This window comes from Podarcis bocagei, assembly GCF_964188305.1.
Source record: "Podarcis bocagei genome assembly, chromosome: 11".
In the NCBI taxonomy this organism is placed as follows: domain Eukaryota; kingdom Metazoa; phylum Chordata; class Lepidosauria; order Squamata; family Lacertidae; genus Podarcis; species Podarcis bocagei.
The window spans coordinates 13058426-13077022 of NC_138136.1; the positions used below are offsets into that span (position 1 = coordinate 13058426).

General features: G+C 45.9%; 1 protein-coding gene and 1 long non-coding RNA gene across 8 annotated transcripts in view; one reads left to right on the top strand and one right to left on the bottom strand.

Moving 5' to 3' along the window:
* Nucleotides 1–9471, bottom strand: part of AUH (AU RNA binding methylglutaconyl-CoA hydratase) — a 32627-nt gene extending 23156 nt beyond the window's left edge. Inside the window, exons 1-4 of one of the 3 annotated variants that reach the window (XR_014013128.1) lie at nt 9186–9471; nt 5566–5633; nt 5396–5483; nt 631–717 (exon numbers count right to left, since the gene is read on the bottom strand). Coding sequence is in view for 2 of the 3 variants with exons in the window: in XM_081213844.1 (XP_081069970.1) it covers nt 631–717; nt 5396–5483; nt 5566–5633; nt 9186–9447 (505 nt within the window). In the remaining variant the exon portion in view is untranslated. The remainder of the gene's footprint in view (nt 1–630; nt 718–5395; nt 5484–5565; nt 5634–9185) is intronic. The other 2 variants (XM_081213844.1, XM_081213845.1) reach the window with 2 other exon arrangements.
* A 76-nt stretch (nt 9472–9547) lies between these two features.
* Nucleotides 9548–18597, top strand: part of LOC308597832 — a 46493-nt gene continuing 37443 nt past the window's right edge. Inside the window, exons 1-2 of one of the 5 annotated variants that reach the window (XR_014013167.1) lie at nt 9550–9686; nt 12823–13097. This is a non-coding gene — a long non-coding RNA (uncharacterized lncRNA). Of the gene's footprint in view, nt 9687–12822; nt 13098–18597 lie in introns of all 5 variants that reach the window. The other 4 variants (XR_014013168.1, XR_014013169.1, XR_014013166.1 and 1 more) reach the window with 4 other exon arrangements.

The following is an 18597-nucleotide window of genomic DNA, read 5'->3' on the forward strand; positions in this document are numbered from 1 at the left end:
GAGCAACCTCCCTATTACACACTGTAACTCTGGGTGCAAGATCTGAGGAAAAGCACTTCTAGAGGTGACATATGCATACGTACATGCAAGTGTGTGTGTGTGATTGGGAACATGTTAACAACACAACCTGTGAATGTGGGCATTCTATTTAGCATCTTACCCCAAAGAGCTAGAAGTCTTATTTCAGAAAAATACCTTATTACAGAAGTGCAAGAGATTCTGGAGCAATGGTTTCCCCAATACTGGACAATATTAGAACTTATCCAGATAGTGATGCATTCTCAATTGCTATTATTTCAAGTAGGTGAAATATTGAATTAGTTTTATACATTTCTTAATGTTTTAGAACTGTACACTCATAAAATAGGATTTAAAAGAAAAAAGGTAGCATTTAATAATACATTAGTGGTGGTTTTATTAAGGTATACATTTTGAAGGAGTTTTGGGAGTCTGGGTTATTCCTAAAAGGAAAGACATCAAAGCTTTATGCATAAACCATTAACTCTCATATTATGATTTCATAATATCTGGACAGAGCGTTTCATATAGCATAAAACCTTCAAACCCTGAGACTCGAAACAAACTATTAATAATATACTGTTGACTATAGTCAATGAGATTTTCACTTACCCATTTCATTAATAGTTGCCCTTGCTTTTGAGACAAAAGAGCTTACTTCACTAGAGTGCATTTTGGCTCTTTCTTTTAGGTCAGCACCTGCAAAGGACATTGTCTGGTTACAGGCATATTCAGGTTTTATAGCAGCTCAAAGAAACCATAAATGGCATCATTTATACTTTCAGGAAAAGCAACTTGAGCATTTGCAGGAAAACCTACGTGTATGATTAGCTCCTGACAAGATCAGGGGCTCCTGACTCACCTCTTTATCAAACAGTGCATATTATGCATGAAAATATTTATATAAATAATTTACTGAGAACTTAACATACTTTAGGCACAGAGAGATAAAAGAAAGGAACTGATCTGACACACAAAGACCTGGTACAGGCATAATAACCCCAATCCCCAAAACATGGCTAGGATATTGAAAACACCTTGAGGTCTCCTTCTGCCAATCACACAACTCTCACAAGCCAAGTCACTCCTTCCTATGCTTTTGGGAGGTGATCATAATGCAGTGTGGCACCTGAACTAACACTAACCCTGATTAGCATCAAACCAATGAAGTTTGCAACCAAGGAGATCGGGAAAGCTGTCAATGCTGGATCAAGAAAAAGAGATGTACTCTTGATCATTTAGAGAAGGCCTAAACAAAACTATCTACATGTAACACAATGACAAGGGATGTAAAACAATACCACACTGGCACTCAGCAAGTACAACAATTAGAAGGTAATGCCATACACCCCTTATTGCAATTGCCATAACTCTTTTGTGAAGGCAGTTGTCAGGAGGAAGTATGGTGAGCTAAAACAGAGCGGGGTAATCTTGGCCCTGCAGTGGCTATCAAACTCCCAACTCTCTACAGCCAAAATGTTAAATCTCAGGATGGCCGGAGTCATAGTCTAACATCAGGAAAACCATAAAATCTCAACCCTGGACTAAAAGATTCCTTTTGGTTTCTATAAGGGTGAGTCATGGGCTGCCGCAGGGTGTCATGGAGAGAAGAATGAGTCATCAAAAAATAAACCAAGATTAGTACCAGGTGGATGAAACTCTTCATGTAGATACCACATAACCCTGAAAAACAACCTCTGACCACAGGGTTCCAAGCATTATGATATTGAGAGGGGTACATTTGTGGGCAACATATTTTTTAAATCTAAAATATAAATGGTAAAGAATAAGGCCATCCTAAAGTATAAATGAGACATGTGTCAAAGTTACAGAATTTACCCAAGCAACAAAACAGACTTTGTTTCAAATTTCATTTTTAAAAGTTTTCCCTCAGGAAGAGCACTCCCAAACAGCTGTTACAGTTTAGTTTATGGTTGCCATCAATTTTGATTTTAATTAATTCTTATGATGTTTTTATAATGTTACACTATTTTAGTGTTGTTAGCCGCCCTGAGCCCGGCTTCGGCTGGAGAGGGCGGGATATAAATAAAATTTATTATTATTATTATTATTATTACAAGCTTCTGTACTTGCAATTAGAAAAGGCTTACTGAAATGAACACCAGCTACTGAAGTATTTTTACCTAGTCTAAAAACAAACCACTTGTCCGCATAATGGGAAAAAACATTATGCTTTGTAGACCAAATGCACGTGTACGCATAATTAAGTGTGACTCAAATGTTTCATATAATCATCCCACTCACAGTACTGAAATAGCTAATACATATATTAAAAACCAAAGATGGCAAAAAATCTAATGATGCTTTTCTTCTGCCAAGAGAACATAAAAAGCATGTTTAACAAGTGAAAAATAAAAATAAAATGAAAGGCATGTGTCAGAACTTGAAAAAGTGGCTTTTATCATTTTTCAATAATACATCATATCTACATCAGGAACTTGCAGCAGGCAACATTTTTTAAAACAAATTTTAAAATTAAAATAAGCTAGCTATTTGTACCGTAGCAAACCCACTCCATATGCCCCTTTCACCAAAGCAACAAAACTCAATCCATTTCTTATCTTACCAATCATCATTACTTCAGTGCTGGCTAATTAGCCTTCAACTAATTAGCTCAAATTAGCCCCCCTCCTATGACCTAAAACTGAGTATACAATGTAATGAAAGGATTTTAATCAGATGAAAATGAAATTAAATAGAGTCTTAATACCTGATATTCACTTATCTCCTCCCCACCTCAGTGCTACATAATTTTGTCCAATAGCCCTACAGCTATTAAATGATCTGGTGAGGTGTTGACTTTCTGTCCATTTTCAAACTTATTCAGCAACACCACAGCAAACAGATGCCCTTCACCTCCAGTAGATAACAAATGTCCCCAGATGAGCACCTGCACAAACTGCACCTGTCTGACACAAAGTGCACTCTGCAAAATGAACCAACAACACAGCCACCATAGCACTGCCATTTATCAACGACCCATTTGGATACATGGCTTTATCCAAGCCTTCCAGCTTCAAAGAGCTACTAGTATACCGTATTTTTCGCCCTATAGGACGCACCGTCCCATAGGACGCACCTAGTTTTTTTTTGGGGGGGGGGGAAATAAAGAAAAAAAAATTATCCCCCCCCCCAGCCGCGGGGGAAGCCCGAGCTTTTAAAAATGCACCTACCGTAGTTTTTAGAGGAGAAAAGGATATCTGCCCGAAGCGCAGGGCGCTCTGCTTCAGCAGTAGAGAAAATACAGATAGGGGTCTTGGCAGCGGCTCACCTTCGCACCCCCTCAAGAACCCCCAATTTGTCCTGTGCCTCCTAAATGGCTGCCCTGAGCTGATCCCTAAAAAAACCCACCCCACTCGTACTCACCCCAAAGCCAAGGCTTTGTATTACCCCTCCCCCCAAAACCCAATTCAAAACACCCTACGTGTAACCCCCCCCAAACCGTGTCTCTGATCTCTCATTTCCCCCCAAACCCCCTTGCCCAAAAAAAGAGGGTTCAGACCCCCCCTCCTCATCTGGAGGCAGCACCTTCCTTCCTCCACACACCCTCTATTTAGATCCCTAAACTTACCTAACTCCCGCCAGAAGATAAAAAAATGCCCCTTTCCAGGAGGAGGAGGAGCAAGAGGTGCTCCCCACCCCGAAAGAGCCCCCTCCCCTAATCAAGCCCCCTCCCGCCCTGTCCTCCCTCCCTCCCCTCGGGGATAATCTCATCCCTCCTTCGCCTCCTTCCCCGATGCAGCTCTGGGGGGGGGGGGAGTCCGAGGGAGGGAGAGGAGGAGGAAAAGGGAGGGGGGGAGAAGAAGAAGAAAACGGGGGAGGGAGAAGGGGAGGCAGCCCCTGCGGAGGCCGGTCTCCGCGCTGCGCCACAGCAGCAACAACAGAAGCAGCCGCCTTCCCGCTCGCCTTCCCTCCTTGCCTGTCAGCGCCAGTCCCAGGCGCTGCCTCCTTCACCTTCTCCGCCTTCCCTCCCATCAGTGCCCCACAGGCTTCGCCCGCCCCCGCTGCCTTCCCCTATGTCCCGCCGCGCGCAGGACAGCAGCCGCCTCAGCCTCCTCCTTCTCCCGTCCTCCTTGTGGCAGCGTCGGCGTCTTCCCCTCAGGCAACAACATGGAGGTGGGAAGGACAGCGGGCGCCGGGCGGGCGGTTTGAACTGCGCGCGCCCGCCCGCCCCGTTTCTCCCTCCCTGCCTGCCTGAGCGCTGAACAACGGGCTGTGGAATGCAGGCAACTCTCCGCTAGGCGCGGGAGCCCAACGCCGGGCTCCCGTGCCTTGCAGAGAGCTGCGCGGAGTCTGGGCGCGCTGAGTTCAGCGCGCCCAGCCTTCGGCATGCAGGCAACTCTCCGCTAGGCGCGGGAGCCCAACACCGGGCTCCCATGCCTTGCAGAGAGCTGCGCGGAGTCTGGGCACGCTGAACTCAGCGCGCCCAGCCTTCGGCATGCAGGCAACTCTCCGCAAGCCGCGGGAGCCTGGTGCGGGCTCCCACGGCTTGCGGATAGCTTCCTGAAGCCTGGAGAGTGAGAGGGGTCGGTCCGCACCGACCCCTCTCGCTCTCCAGGCTTCAGCGAAAGCCTGCATTCGCCCCATAGGACGCACACACATTTCCCCTTCATTTTTGGAGGGGAAAAAGTGCGTCCTATGGGGCGAAAAATACGGTACAATGTCATAGCAGCAACACAGAATACATATCTGAACACAGACTTTCAGCACACTTTCATAATGGCACAATGAACATGGTATTTATAAAGTAATAAAAGTATGCAATCATGTGTTCAGTTCACAATACTTTTCATATGAAAAATGCAACAGATTTATCAGTATAAACAACTATGAAAATTCTCTCCTATACAGTAACTGGCTAAACTGAAAATAGCACGAGATAGTGTTCAAGAGCATGCATGCATTCTGGTTTTGAATGCTTGATGTCAGGTACTGTGATGAATTTTCTGTATTTATCAATGCTATTGATCTTTAATAACTGTAAATTTTGACCATAAGTAATACTCAATGGGAGCAAACTTGAAAATGTAGTTTATTTAGTATTAATCAATAGAGAAACTGATTAACTTAGCTTAGAATCATTGCAGACCAAATAATATGTGCTCTCAACACACTGCCAAACATACTTGACTATACAACAAACATATAGAAACATCCCCATCAAAAAAAATTCTAAGACCTTCTGTGTCACTGAAAATTATAGCACTTTATTTCTCTAAGGAGTACAGCAGATGTTATATAATTAAATAAAAATCCAAAAAGGCTGAATTTGCTAAAATAAATTTTGGAGTCTCAGTCATTTCTACTGATTTTGATTATGTATTTCCAAATGGATAATAAAATTAAATTTGCATACCAGCACAAAACACCCCAGGAACTTCACTTCGGAATATAACCGTCCGTACTTTTTTGTCACTTTTCAAAGCTTCCATAACTTTTGACATCTATAGAGAAAAGGTGTGCAAATTATCAACACTTATTTTCAACACTTCATGTTCATAGAAGACTAAATATTCATCCACTTACCATTTTTACAAGGTTTTTATTAAGTGCATTTTTTGCATGTGCTCTGTTTAGTCCAAGTACTACAATTCCTATATACAGGAAGAAAAAAATAACTGAAATCAGTAGTGCGCATAAGGTTTATCCCACATTTTTAAAAATGTACCTATGTTATCTACTAACAAAAAGCCAGCCTACTTAGTGTGAATAATTGTTATTTAACATGAAACATTATTATCTCTCTAGTTGATCTATGTTAGTAATTGCTAGAATTAAAACAGATCCACTAAAACCCATTGGTTTTATAGAGTCTACTATGAGTATGATTTTGGAAATTAGTGCACTAAAATATTTGAAAACACTCTTCTTATACACCAACCATAGGGGTTTTTTTTGAAAATTAGTTAACTCCTAATTCTTTATCACTACAACAAAGCTACTGTGTACACTAACAACAGAGTTGATAATGTTAAGTCAACAGAAAGCAACAGGCACTGACCATATGCAATACATTTGTCCATGTTATTTTTAAATGCAGAAACATTTCAAATAACCTGCCTAACCAAAAAGAATTACTGTTTTTAAGACACAGTAACATCCGGCAAATTTAAGGGGCAGCTTAAGGAGAGATTATAAATTTGGGCAGTAACAGAAAGAGCTCCTGGGTAGGAGTGGTTGGGTGATTACAGTGAGACTGCAAGCTGAAGTACGCTTACTAGAGAGTAAGTCTCATTGAACTCAGTGAACTTCTAATTAAACATGTTTAGGATCACACTGTTAATAGATAAGATTCAAGAGTTTTCCTTTTCCTCCCCTTCTCTCATGCATTTCTTTGGGCTTTCTAGATAAAAAAACTATGGTTATATTAAACACATATTAGCCAAGCTACTGGGCTATGAATCTAAAAATGCATAAAAAACTATTAATCCATATAAAATTTCAGTATGTGAAGTTTTAGTTACAGAAGAATGTAATAAGCACTATTTCACTAACCCTAGGGGTTTTCCTAGGGACAAAGTCTACAAACTCCATCACTGCATTTTATGTGGTGGGTTTGATGGGGTCACATAGATTTACTCCTATATATGCATTGTGTACTTGAGTCCTTTTATTCCATATGAATACAGAAGAACACTGTCCCAAACAACAGAATCAAAACTCCCCCACATTTCTGAATCAAACAACTATTCAACCAATACTGTGCCTACAATGTATGTTTTCCTCTCAGTAGCTAATACCACTGGACACAGCATGCATTAGAATTTAAACTTTCCTCTACATTATGTACTTTGGTTCCAATCCTCCCACCTACTTTTAGCAGAAGAAAAATGCATCAGGAATGGTCAAGCCTCTAAGAAGAAAGTCAAAAGGTATAGGAATGTTTAATCATGCCTTGAGTTCAGAATCCTCAACTGCCTCAGTCACTGCAGCAATAAAAGTACTGAAGTGGCAGAAGACAGTACAATCAGGCTGTGGCATGTTCAAAGTTCAAAGAACATCATTAGGAAATTGTGATTCTCACTAACTTTAATTTCCTTCCAGTTGTCCAAGGTGCTCAAGCCAGAAAACATAATTGTGCATCCTCTTGACAACCCTGCGAGGTAGATTAGGCTGGGAGATACTGATTGGCTCAAAGCCACCGAGTGAACTTCAAGTGCAGTTAGGGAGGGAGCTGACTCCAATCTTTCAAATCCTCATTCAACAATCCATCCCATATTGGCTTGGAGAAGTGATAGCAGTTCCTCACCCTTTATTACGAGTTGTCCCACAAGTGGCCAGATTTTAATACAGTGGTGCCCCGCAAGACGAATGCCTCGCAAGACGGAAAACTCACTAGACGAAAGAGTTTTCCGTTTTGGAGGTGCTTCGCAAAACGAATCTCCTATGGGCTTGCTTTGCAAGACGAAAATGTCTTGCGAGTTCCTGCGGGGTTTTTTCCCTCCCCCCCTTTTTCTAAGCCGCTAAGCCGCTTACCCGCTAAGCCGCTAATAGCGCTAATCCGTCAATGAGCTTGCTTCGCAAGACGAAAAAACCGCTAGACGAAGAGACTCAAAGAACGGATTCTTTTCGTCTTGCGAGGCACCACTGTACAGTATTGAATTGAAAATTTGGAGCACAAGCCTACTGATATTTACTCAGAATTAAATCCCATTGAGTTCAAGCTGCTTACTCCCAAGGTGTGCACCATATTACAGCTTTAATGTGCAAAATACAGAACTACTGTATTCTACAGAATTAGCTAAAAGGTAAAGGTAAAGGACCCCTGGATGGTTAAGTCCAGTCAAAGGCAATTATGGGGTTGCGGCACTCATCTCGCTTTCAGGCTGAGGGAACTGACGTTTGTCCACAGCTTTCCAGGCCATGTGGCCAGCATGACAAAACTGCTTCTGGCGCAATGGGACACCGTGATGCAAACCCGAGCGCACGGAAATGCCATTTACCTTCCCACTGCAATAGTACCTATTAATCTACATGCACTCGTGTGCTTTCGAACTGCTAGATTGACAGGACTGCCTAAAACAGTGTTTCCCAAACCTGGGTCTCCAGCTGTTTTTTGGGACTACAATTCCCATCATCCCTGATCCTGATAATTAGGGATAGTTATATTCCAAAACAGCTGGAGACCCAGGTTTGGGAAACAGTGGTCTAGATCAGGCTTCCTCAACCTCAGCCCTCCAGATGTTTTTAGCCTACAACTCCCATGATCCCTAGCTAGCAGGACCAGTGGTCAGGGATGATGGGAACTGTAGTCTCAAAACATCTGGAGGGCTGAGGTTGAGGAAGCCTTGTCTAGATCTAGCAGCAGTGCAAATGAGAATCTAATGCTTTTACTGTGGGTTAAACCACAGAGCCTAGGACTTGCCAATCAGAAGGTTGGCAGTTCGAATCCCCGCAACAGGGTGAGCTCCCGTTGCTCAGTCCCTGCTCCTGTCAACCTAGCAGTTTGAAAGCACGTCTAAGTGCAAGTAGATAAATAGGCACCGCTGTAGCGGGAAGGTAAACGGTGTTTCCGCGCGCTGCTCTGGTTTGCCAGAAGCGGCTTAATCATGCTGGCCACATGACCCGGAAGCTGTACACCGGCTCCCTCGGCCAATAAAGCGAGATGAGCGCCGCAACCCCAGAGTCATCCGCAACTGGACCTAAGCCAGGGGTCCCTTCACCTTTACCTAATAGTGACTCCAAATAAGGTGCAATTAGCATCCTGAACTTCTATCCTGCCCTGGGCTCGTGTCTATGTGTGCGTGGGAACTAGATAACCAAGAAGTGAAAATAAAATGAAATGAAATGAAACAAGCCCCTTCGAACACAACGACAGAACTCAGCATCCACTGGAACTCATTTGGGGGAATTGAGCTGCGCATGAGCAGTGGAGATGAACCGGCACGCACGTCGCTGCCCCCGTCCTCCCCCCCCCCCATTTAAAGGGCCAGCCGCCCCACGTCATCATCTCTAATTTGACAAGCCGGTTGGCGCGTCACGACGGATTTCCGCAACCGCCGAACGGGCAGAGCTCAACGGAGTCCGAGGGAAAGAGAAGCGCCTCTCCGTTACACGCTTCCTTCCTTCCCGGGGCGTCAGGATTCCTTGACACGTGCCGACGAGGATCCAGCCCCTCACCCCCACCCCACCCCCGTTATAGTCACCTTTGTGCTCGTCGTCCAAGTAGCGCACTCGCAGCTCCTCCTCGCCGCCCGCTTTCGCCTCAGAACTGTAGCCTCTCGCGGCCGAGGGCGGCAAGGCCGCGAAACCCCTCAGAGGCCGCGAGGGAGAGCAAGAAGAAGACGACGAGGAGGAAGCGGACGGCGAGGAGGAGAAGGAAGACGAAGCGGCGGTCGCCACCGCGGCCAGACCCGCTCGGCGACGCTGCAGGAGGCTGAGCGTCGCCGCCGCCACAGTCGCCGCCATGTTGCCTTGTTTACAAGCGCGCGCCGGGCAGCGGCGGCGGCGGCCTCTCCGGCCTTCCCATTGGTAGCGCGCTCGCCACGTGGCCTCCTCGCGGCGGCACGTGATGCCTCCCCCTCCCACCCGAGCGCGCGAAGTCGGAACGTTCCGTCGTCGGTGCTCCGTTAACCGTCGTCTCCTCAGGGCTTCCCGCCAAGAAACGGCGACCTTAAGTTAGCCAGGGCTTAGGGGGCCTTCCTCAGGTAGCTTAATCGCGGGGTTGTTTGTTCGTTTTTATCCACCTCAGCCGACGAGGTGCGGTTTTGGTAGGACTCGCCTAAACTCCCCTTTTCCAAAAAAAAGCCCCTTCCATGGTCAGTTAAAGAGGGGAGGGGCGGCAATGGGGCCGCGGAAGGTGAGTCTCTGGTCCTGTCAGAATAGCTGCTGACTATACATCCTTCCCCCAAACTGGAAGCGTAGGAACCAAGGTCCCATCGGCTCCAGTAACAACAACAATAATAATACCACCACCAACAATAATAATAATTTTATTATTTGTATCCTGCCCATCTGACTGGGATGCTCCAGCAACAGTAATAATAGGAGCCAAGGTCCCATCGGCTCTAACAACAACAATTTTATTGCAGTGGTACCTCGGGTTACATACGCTTCAGGTTACAGATTCCGCTAACCCAGAAATATTACCTCGGGTTAAGAACTTTGCTTCAGGATGAGAACAGAAATTTGTTTCCTGCTTGGCAGGGGGTTGGACTCGATGGCCCTTGTGGTCTATTCCAACTCTATGATTCTATGAAATCGTGCTCCGGCTGCGCAGCGGCAGCAGGAGGCCCCATTAGCTAAAGGTGTGCTTCAGGTTAAGAACAGTTTCAGGTTAAGAACGGACCACCGTAACAAATTAAGTACCGTATTTATCACCCTATATGCTGTATATACTTGTATGCTGCCCATCTGACTGGGTTGCCCCAGCCATCATCATAGCAACAACAACAATTTTACTACTTGTATGCTGACTCCACATCCTTCCCCAAATTGGAAGTGTAGGAGCCAAGATCCCATCAACAACAACAACAACAACAACAACAATAATAATTGCTTGTATGCTGCCCATATGACTGGGTTGCTCCAGCCACTCTGATTAAAAAAAATAGGTCAGGGGGCCAGTCCCTCCAAAGTTGATGGGCATTCAAGTGGTGTGTGCATGCTGCATCACATGATTGATTGTGTGGGGCTGGGCTTACCTGCCCCCCCCCATACTTTATTTAAGTTGGCACCCCGACTGGAAGATACTCTTCCTAATTTCAGGCATAAAGAAGGAGGGCTTTGGGGCCTTCATCGGGTAGCTTAATCAGTCGGGTTTGTTCAAGTCAGCGGGGTTTCTCAAACCGTGGTTCTTCTTCAGCTGTTTTGGGACTACAACTCTCCATCATCCCTATCTAGCAGGGCCAGTAGTCAGGGATGATGGGAATTGTAGTCCTAAAGCAGCAAGTTTAGGAAACCCTAATGTATTACCATTTTGGCATGACTTGCCCAAACTTTCCCTTTTTGAAAAAGCCCCTTTCATGGTCAAAAATAAAATAAAATGAGGGTGTGAGAGGGGGCAGTAAAAGGTTTGGCCTCTCTTCCTGTCAGGATAGCACAGACTGACTCCATATCCTTCCCCCCAACTGGAAAATATTCTTCCTAATCTCAGGCATAAGAAGGAAACTGATTATGATTTGTTTGGTCTGATGTATAGTTTGGTCTGCCCCCTCTTTTCTTCCCAACGCTATACTGCATATAACACCAATGTCTCACAACAAACACATTTTTCGCTCCATAAGACGCACCTAGTTTTTAGAGGAGAAAAACAAGAAAAAAAATATGCACAGAGCGTATAAGCAGCTCTCGCTTTTCTTGCTTTAAAGTAAGCAAAGCGAGAGCCGCTTACATGGCTTCTGTCCCGCTTTGCGCAGCTCTCATTTTGCTTGCCCATCCCTCCTCCCACCTCACTATAAAGCGAGGTGACGCCGGAGCTAGAAGAGGAGGAGGAGACACTGGGACAGGTGCTTTTCCTTGCTTTACAGCAAGGCAGGAGGAGGGGTGGATGGGAGCCATGGCAAGAAAAGCAAGAAAAGTGAGAGCTGAGCAGAGCAGAGCATGTCAGCGACTCTTGCTCTGCTGGCTTTACAGTGAGTGACGGATGGGAGCTATGGCTTCAGCTCCGGAAGCATCCCTCAGCTTGCGACTGCAGTGGCAGCTGAGGGATCCCTCTGCTGTCCAGTGCATTCGCTCCATAAGACGCTCCATAAGAAAGAGACAATGCATGTACTTTTGAAAACAAGGGGAATTTTTTTTAAAAGAACAAAAGGAGTGTGTGGCAGCCCCCACCCCTATTACATTGTTAGAATCAGAACATAAACTCATGAAACTAGAAAAGAGCAAAAATATCAATGTTTGGTCCAGATCCTAGGTACTGCACCCTCACTAAAGAAGACTATATGGATGATTCACTAAATGATTGTAGGATGATGTGTGTACCTGAGCTTATGGCTTAAATTTTCTTTATCTTATATACTGTTTTATTACAAAAATGATGACTAGACTACTGATCCTAAACTGAATAGTTACTACACTTGATCTTAGCCAAAAGGCTGAGAAGCGATAGTTGCCCATCCACCCCCTCCAGAACCCACTGCTCTCAACTGCCTCGCATTCAAACTCCCTTTCAAATCTGCATCCAATCATCACTCACCACCAGAATTCTACACTCTTTCCCCCCTCCCTCCTTAACATTCCCATAATAATTCTGATACAATTAGCTTAATAACCCAATTACATTCAATATTTTATACACGTATAAAATAACCATACTGTTAGAAGCACTTGAGCTTCCCATTCCTGTTTCCTAGGGAACGGGGGTGAGCGAACTGCAGGCTCTCCATCCCTGTTCTAAAAACCAGATGTCTTCCCCCAAATGATCCTGGGAATTGTAGTTTGTTAGGGGTTCTGGGTATTGTAGGTATTTGAGAGGGAAGCCACAATGCCACAAATCATTTTGGGGGAAGTCATGTGCTTTAGATGCTCTTTAGAACATAGCATCATAGAATTGTAGAGTTGGAAGGTACCCCAAGGGTCATCTAGTCCAACCCCCTGCAATGAAGGAATCTCAACTAGATGACCCATGGCCAATGGTCATCCAAGCACTTTTTAAAAACCTCTAAGGAAGGAGAGTCACTGCTTCAGGCCCTAAGGCCCTCTGGAGCTGGAGAAAACAAGCTTGCTCTATGTGACAGCCCTTAGGCGTTAGTTATTGAAAGGGCTGCATGGTGTGGATCTCATATCAGTGTTACGTGAGTGTAAGCAACACATTTCTCTCTCCCCTTTCTCCACACTATGCAGAATTGCAATGGTAACCAGAAGGCTGGAGTTTGGAGCTCAACCAGGGCTGACTGTGGGCAGGATCCTTGCTTAGCCATGGCTTTGACTAGATGACCCTTGGGATCCCTTCCAACTCTGCCATGCTATTATATCAACCAGCTAAAGGAACAAAAAGATGCTTCTGAAACATTTGGAAATCATAGGAACACTCTCCTCACCAGTGGCTTCTAGCCAGAGCTTGCATCTTCCTTAGGAGAGAGGCAGTCCAGAACAAGGAGGAAAGGCTCAGAGTTCAGGTAGGTGGAAATGCCAATTGAGTGCCCTATACTATAGGAATGCTTCCTTCCTGTGTATCCCACCGTCATGCGCCAGACTGGTGCTAGCATGGCTGGCCAGGTGCCTGCTGGTTCATCCATTTTCTTTGCAGGGAGGGATCCTTTCCCCAGCATATACTTCGTTCTGGCAAATCCCTGGAAAGACGTGATAACGCTCAGGTACTGGGGTAGAGGGAAGGAAAGGGTCCTTGTGAAACACATTTGGGGAGTGTGTGGTTTCCAGCAAGTGCTTTTCAGAAGCATTGTTCTCTCCAACAGGGAAGGCTGAGCATAGCCATCACGGCTAGTTGCCTTTGATAGGTCTCTATGCAGTTGTCTAGCCCTCTTTGAAAGCCATCCCATCCAAGATGCTCTTGTGGTGCATCTGATTCTCCTATGCTTCCTTGCTCCTGCAAAGAGATGACTGTTGTGAGGTCCTTTGGTTGACATCTATCTGGGCTGGAAAATATTAAAGAATCAGAGGACTAGTGAGCTTCCCTTGAAGCACAACTGATCAAAGGCAGACAGGTCTGTTAGCATCTTGATAAAGATGCTCAAATGTCTAAGGCAGTGTTTCCCAACCTTTTTTGGGCAAAGGCACACTTGTTTCATGAAAAAAATCTCGAGGCACACCACCATTACAGCCCCGTGACGTCAGCGCGCAGCGTCACGCCGGGAGGGACATGAATTGCTAGCAAATTACATAATCACCTCCTTGAGGGCTGGCTCATCTTCTCCGAAGGCAGAACCCCATTAATTAACAGGACAGACTCACACCATAGCCAAGACGAGGGGGGAAAACCTCAGTCATGCACAGTCATGCACATGTGGGGGCTAAATGAGGACGAAGACCGGGCAGAGAGCAGGGTTCAAATCACCCCACCTGGCCAGGACAATCCCTGGGTGCTCCCTTGGGCCACTCGCCTGACCCACCTCGCAGGGCTGTTGTTGCGAGGATAACACGGGGAGAACCACGCGCGCCCCCGGGAGCTCCTTGGAGGAGAAAGCGGGCGATGAATGCAATGCACGAAATATATGAGAGGCGACCAGGTTTTGCAGGTGAGGGGCCCCCGCCAGCCTCCGCTTCCAACACCCGGCGCAACGACGCCGAAGTTTCCCCCCGGGCTCGGCTCGGGGAGCAGCGCTGCTCCCCCCCGGCTCCCCTTCGCCCTCCCGGCTCTCTCTGCCGCCCACTGGGGACCCCCCTCACCTGCCAAGTCCGGAGCGCCGGTGGAAGTTGCATGCATGCATGCAGGGCGCCGCGTTGCCATTGCATTGCACTGCACTCCATGCAACGCCTGCACGCATGCATTGCCTTGCATGCCCGCCAAGGGGTCTCCCCGCAGTCCGATGCGTCCCCTCCGGCGCGGATGCAGCATTGCAAAAATAACCCCCCCCCCGACGCAGCCCTACCTGGGGGGCAGCCTCCGCCGCTCCGCCTCCGCGGGGATCCCCGGGCTCCATCCTGCCGCCCGATCTCTGCGGGGGCGCAGGCAGGCTGTGCGGGGTCTGCGCGGAAGAGCCCCTGCCCGCCCGGCCGCCGCCGCTGCGCTCATTCCATGGCCGGGAGAAGAGCACTTCAAACAAAACGCCAGGCCACGCTGGGAAACGTAGTTTGCGCACCCCGCGCGGGCGCGGAGCCCAAGGGCAAGGGGACTACGGATCCCGGCAGCCCCCGCGCCGGGGACGGAGGGGGAGAGGCCGGGTGCAGGGATGGAGGGACGGGTGGGCGAGCGAGTGAGTGAGTGGCAGCCGCCAAGCCTTGGCCGAGAGCCAGGAAGGGCCTCCCCGGAGGAGGAGGAGGGAGGCGCAGAGCGGGAGGGAGGGAGGGAACCCCAGGGGTCATCTAGTGACGGCGCCCCAATCGAAAATTTGACTTAAAAAAAAAATCTTTCGAATTTTTTAATTTTTCCCGCGGCACACCAGGCAACATCTCGCGGCACACTAGTGTGCCGCGGAACAGTGGTTGGGAAACACTGGTCTAAGGATGCTATCATACCCCGCAAGCGTCTCAGAAAAGCTCCCAAGCTGATGGAGAAGAGAGCAGTTAAGTGGTCAGTGGGGCTCCGGGTTGCTCTTTCTGGATCCCACCACAGCCCTTCCAAGTTGCCAAAGAAATCAATGTCACAACAGTTTTTTCCTCGCACCTCCTCCCCATGATCCCTTCTCAGACATGCTGTGCCTGAACCAGCAGATCCCACCAAACCAAGTAATCGAGGACCCAGTCAGAAAAGGAGTGTGCACAGTCATACCAGAAATAAGCAAAATAACTAAACAGGTATGAGAAGTCACCCCAGAACTGGCCCTACTGAACACGTTCCAAGATAACAATGCCAATTCACACTAGAAAGAGCTCATAACCCACCGACAGCATACGATTGAATATTCCTAACTTAACCCGACAACCCCCCTCAAACAAATACCACTGCAGCCAGCCAGAGATGATCAACCACACCCTAGGGCACCCCAACCTCTCTCCTCACCAAGGAAACATAACAAGTGAATACTGTAGAAAGAGAACTTCCCCAAGTGATGCTGACAGAAAAACCTCAAGCATACACTAAATAAAAGAAATTGAGCTTTGCCACCCCAGTCCCTCTCTCCTGTCCCGTCCCCCCCGCCGCCCCCTGAGCAGAGATTATTGCTTTTCAGGACTGAGCCATGCATTGCAAAAATGTTCTTCTGTGTTTTGCTGTGTTGTGGCTCCAATGAAACAATCGTTTCTTTTCTGTTGGTTGGACTGCTTTGTTCCTTGACAGAAAAAAGGTGGTTGGGATAAAAATAGTTTTTTGTTGTTGTTTTTTGAAGGGAGAAAAACTGCATGAAACTAGATGCAAATGCTCCTCACATTTTAAAATTTTGGGGTGTTGGTTTAGCTCTTTTGGCAGTGGATGTGTAGGTGTAAACAATGTATGAATTCAATGTATGAATATCATGTATGAAGTCAGTCTTGTCTGGAAATCATACATGGGTCCTCTTGCATAGAAGCACTTTCCCTGACCATAGATGTGCAGAGGATAATTGATGTTTTTAGCAAGGCAACAATGACACTGTGCACATGTGTAATGGCACCCTTTTCTATGTAAGAAACAAAGTTGTGAATTTCCATGGGGCTGCCTACTACTTCAGCTTTATTTGCACTTTTCTTTGGTGTTGGAAAATGTTTAATTGCAGCTAAGCATGTGCAGTTTAAAATATTCATTGCTCATAATGTTACAGTATGACAGTATGCAAGTAAATTAATCCATAATGTATATAATTTACAGCACAATCCTATACACATCTTCCCAGAAGTAAGTCCTATTGGGCTCAATGCAGTTTACTCCCGAGTAAGTGGGATTACAGTTGTAACATATAAAGTATTCATACAACCAATTAATAAAACATATTTTTGTGTATACTGAATATTCTTGATAATACTGTACACACTGTGAATAATACATTTCTTTGTCAGAGAATAATCCCCTAGAAAAGCCTGCTGTATGTTGCTGTTTTTAGTGTCACATTGCAGTTTTCAAAATGCCCAGCAACTCCTCCTGTTGCACTGGCATTTCAAGTATGAGTCAGAAGATTTGGATGAAAGCAGAGTTTTCCATATACAGAACTCCTTCATTGTTCACTGTGGTTTATTTCATCCCACTCATTTAAAAGCAAGTATGGGGGGGGGGTCATTTTGTTGTAAATATTTTCTGAAGTCATAGAAATTAATTTTAAAACATTATTGAAACTGCCTGCATCTGATGAAAGAGGGTATTTATTACCCGGCAAGGAGACATTGAGTAGCTGTTAAGTCACAGGGCTACAGTCACAGGGAATGTTTTGCTGGTGAATTATATAGCTGTCATGCATCTACCAAAGGAAAGAGCCTGGTTTGTTGGCATCCATCTGTCTTGGGACACTCATATTCCAACTTCCGTTTACCTTTTTTACCACTCACTCTCTGTGTTAAGTTGAGATAGGAATTTATAAATATATTGGGTACTGAGCATTTGAACTCCTGCACAGCTGAGTGTCCTCAATTTGTGGATTAGGTGCTTATTGGAAGAGGAGGAATTTGGATTTGTTAGGCCCTTGGAATGTTTGGGGGCAAGGCAGACCTATACAAGAGGGCCAGGGTCTACCTGAACTTAGAATAAAAAAGGTGGCAGGAACACCTTATAACATGATTACAAAGGGAACATTGACAAGAGCTGAGGAATGTCTGGTTTGGAACATAACTTCCACAGAAGAGGGTGGAAAAGTTTTATGTTCATTTGGTTGGGAGACAGGTGAAATTAGGTATTGAGAATGCTGGGGCATGTGATAGCAATTGACAGTTAAAACACATGTGCCAAAGATATTCGGCGAGAGACACCATGTATAAGATGTTTGTTCTCGCTACAAACCTCTGTGCCAAGATGAGCAAGGTTTCTACAGCCCTGCATTATCCAGGGGATTAACCATGTTAGTCTGTTGCAATCAAAATTACAAAGCTTGGTTTTGAGGTGCTCGAAAGACGTAACAAATTATTACAGCATAAACCTTTGCGAATTTCAGTCCACTAATCAAATGCAAATGATAAAGTGGGCTGTAGTCCATGGAAGTTTGGGGGCTTTCTGTGTGCTACCTCTTGTAGAGATCCCAACAGTGGGATTTTTGCTCACTCACACATTCAGTGGACAGAATAGGGAGTCCCATACTGGCAGAGCAACAAGGGCACTGGGAGCCAATGGAGGTCCAGCACTACTGAGTGTTGGGACGCTTCCAGCCAATCCCAAAAAACCCTCAGCCCAGTGCAAAGGAGGTTTGGACCGCAGCCTAAAGAATGAAGTCATATCAAATAAACACAACAAACATAATCAGCTACATAATAATGACCCGCAGACTCAAGAATCTGTCATATATTAGATCTGTTTTCCCTACAGCAAAAGGTTGTGATGCACAGGCTGTGGGGTTTTTTTATGTATCCCAGTGAAACAAGCTACTAAGAGAGACATTTTGATGTGTTCAGTGAGGCATAGAATGAAGCACTAGTGCAGGTGGTACTAGTGATGATAAACAGTTGCACCAGAATCAAGAAAGACCAGGAGATTCCTATGAGAGGGGGACCTCCCTTGTAATGGACTTTGGGAACAACAGAAGATGAGGAAGATGAGTGAGTGTGACCTGTTTTTCATATGTGCAGCCCCTTCTCATTCCACCCACTGGTGCTTGGGGCCAGAGGCGCTGTAATTCTGCCTTTCAATAAACACATGTTATGTTAATAGACATTGAAGAGTGAAAATGTGTAATAGCTAGAAATGCTTACCCTCTGAGTCATTGTGGTAGCTATTCAGATGGAGCCACTCATGCATATCTCACAATGTGTAAATTTGGTGCCTTTGTGAAACTGGTTTCTGGGTTCTTTTTTTTCTTATTATCAGTGGACTCCAGGAGCTGTCTCTTGACTAGCAATGCTTATTAAAGTTCTCAGTATCATACCACCTACCTGGAGCTTTTATGT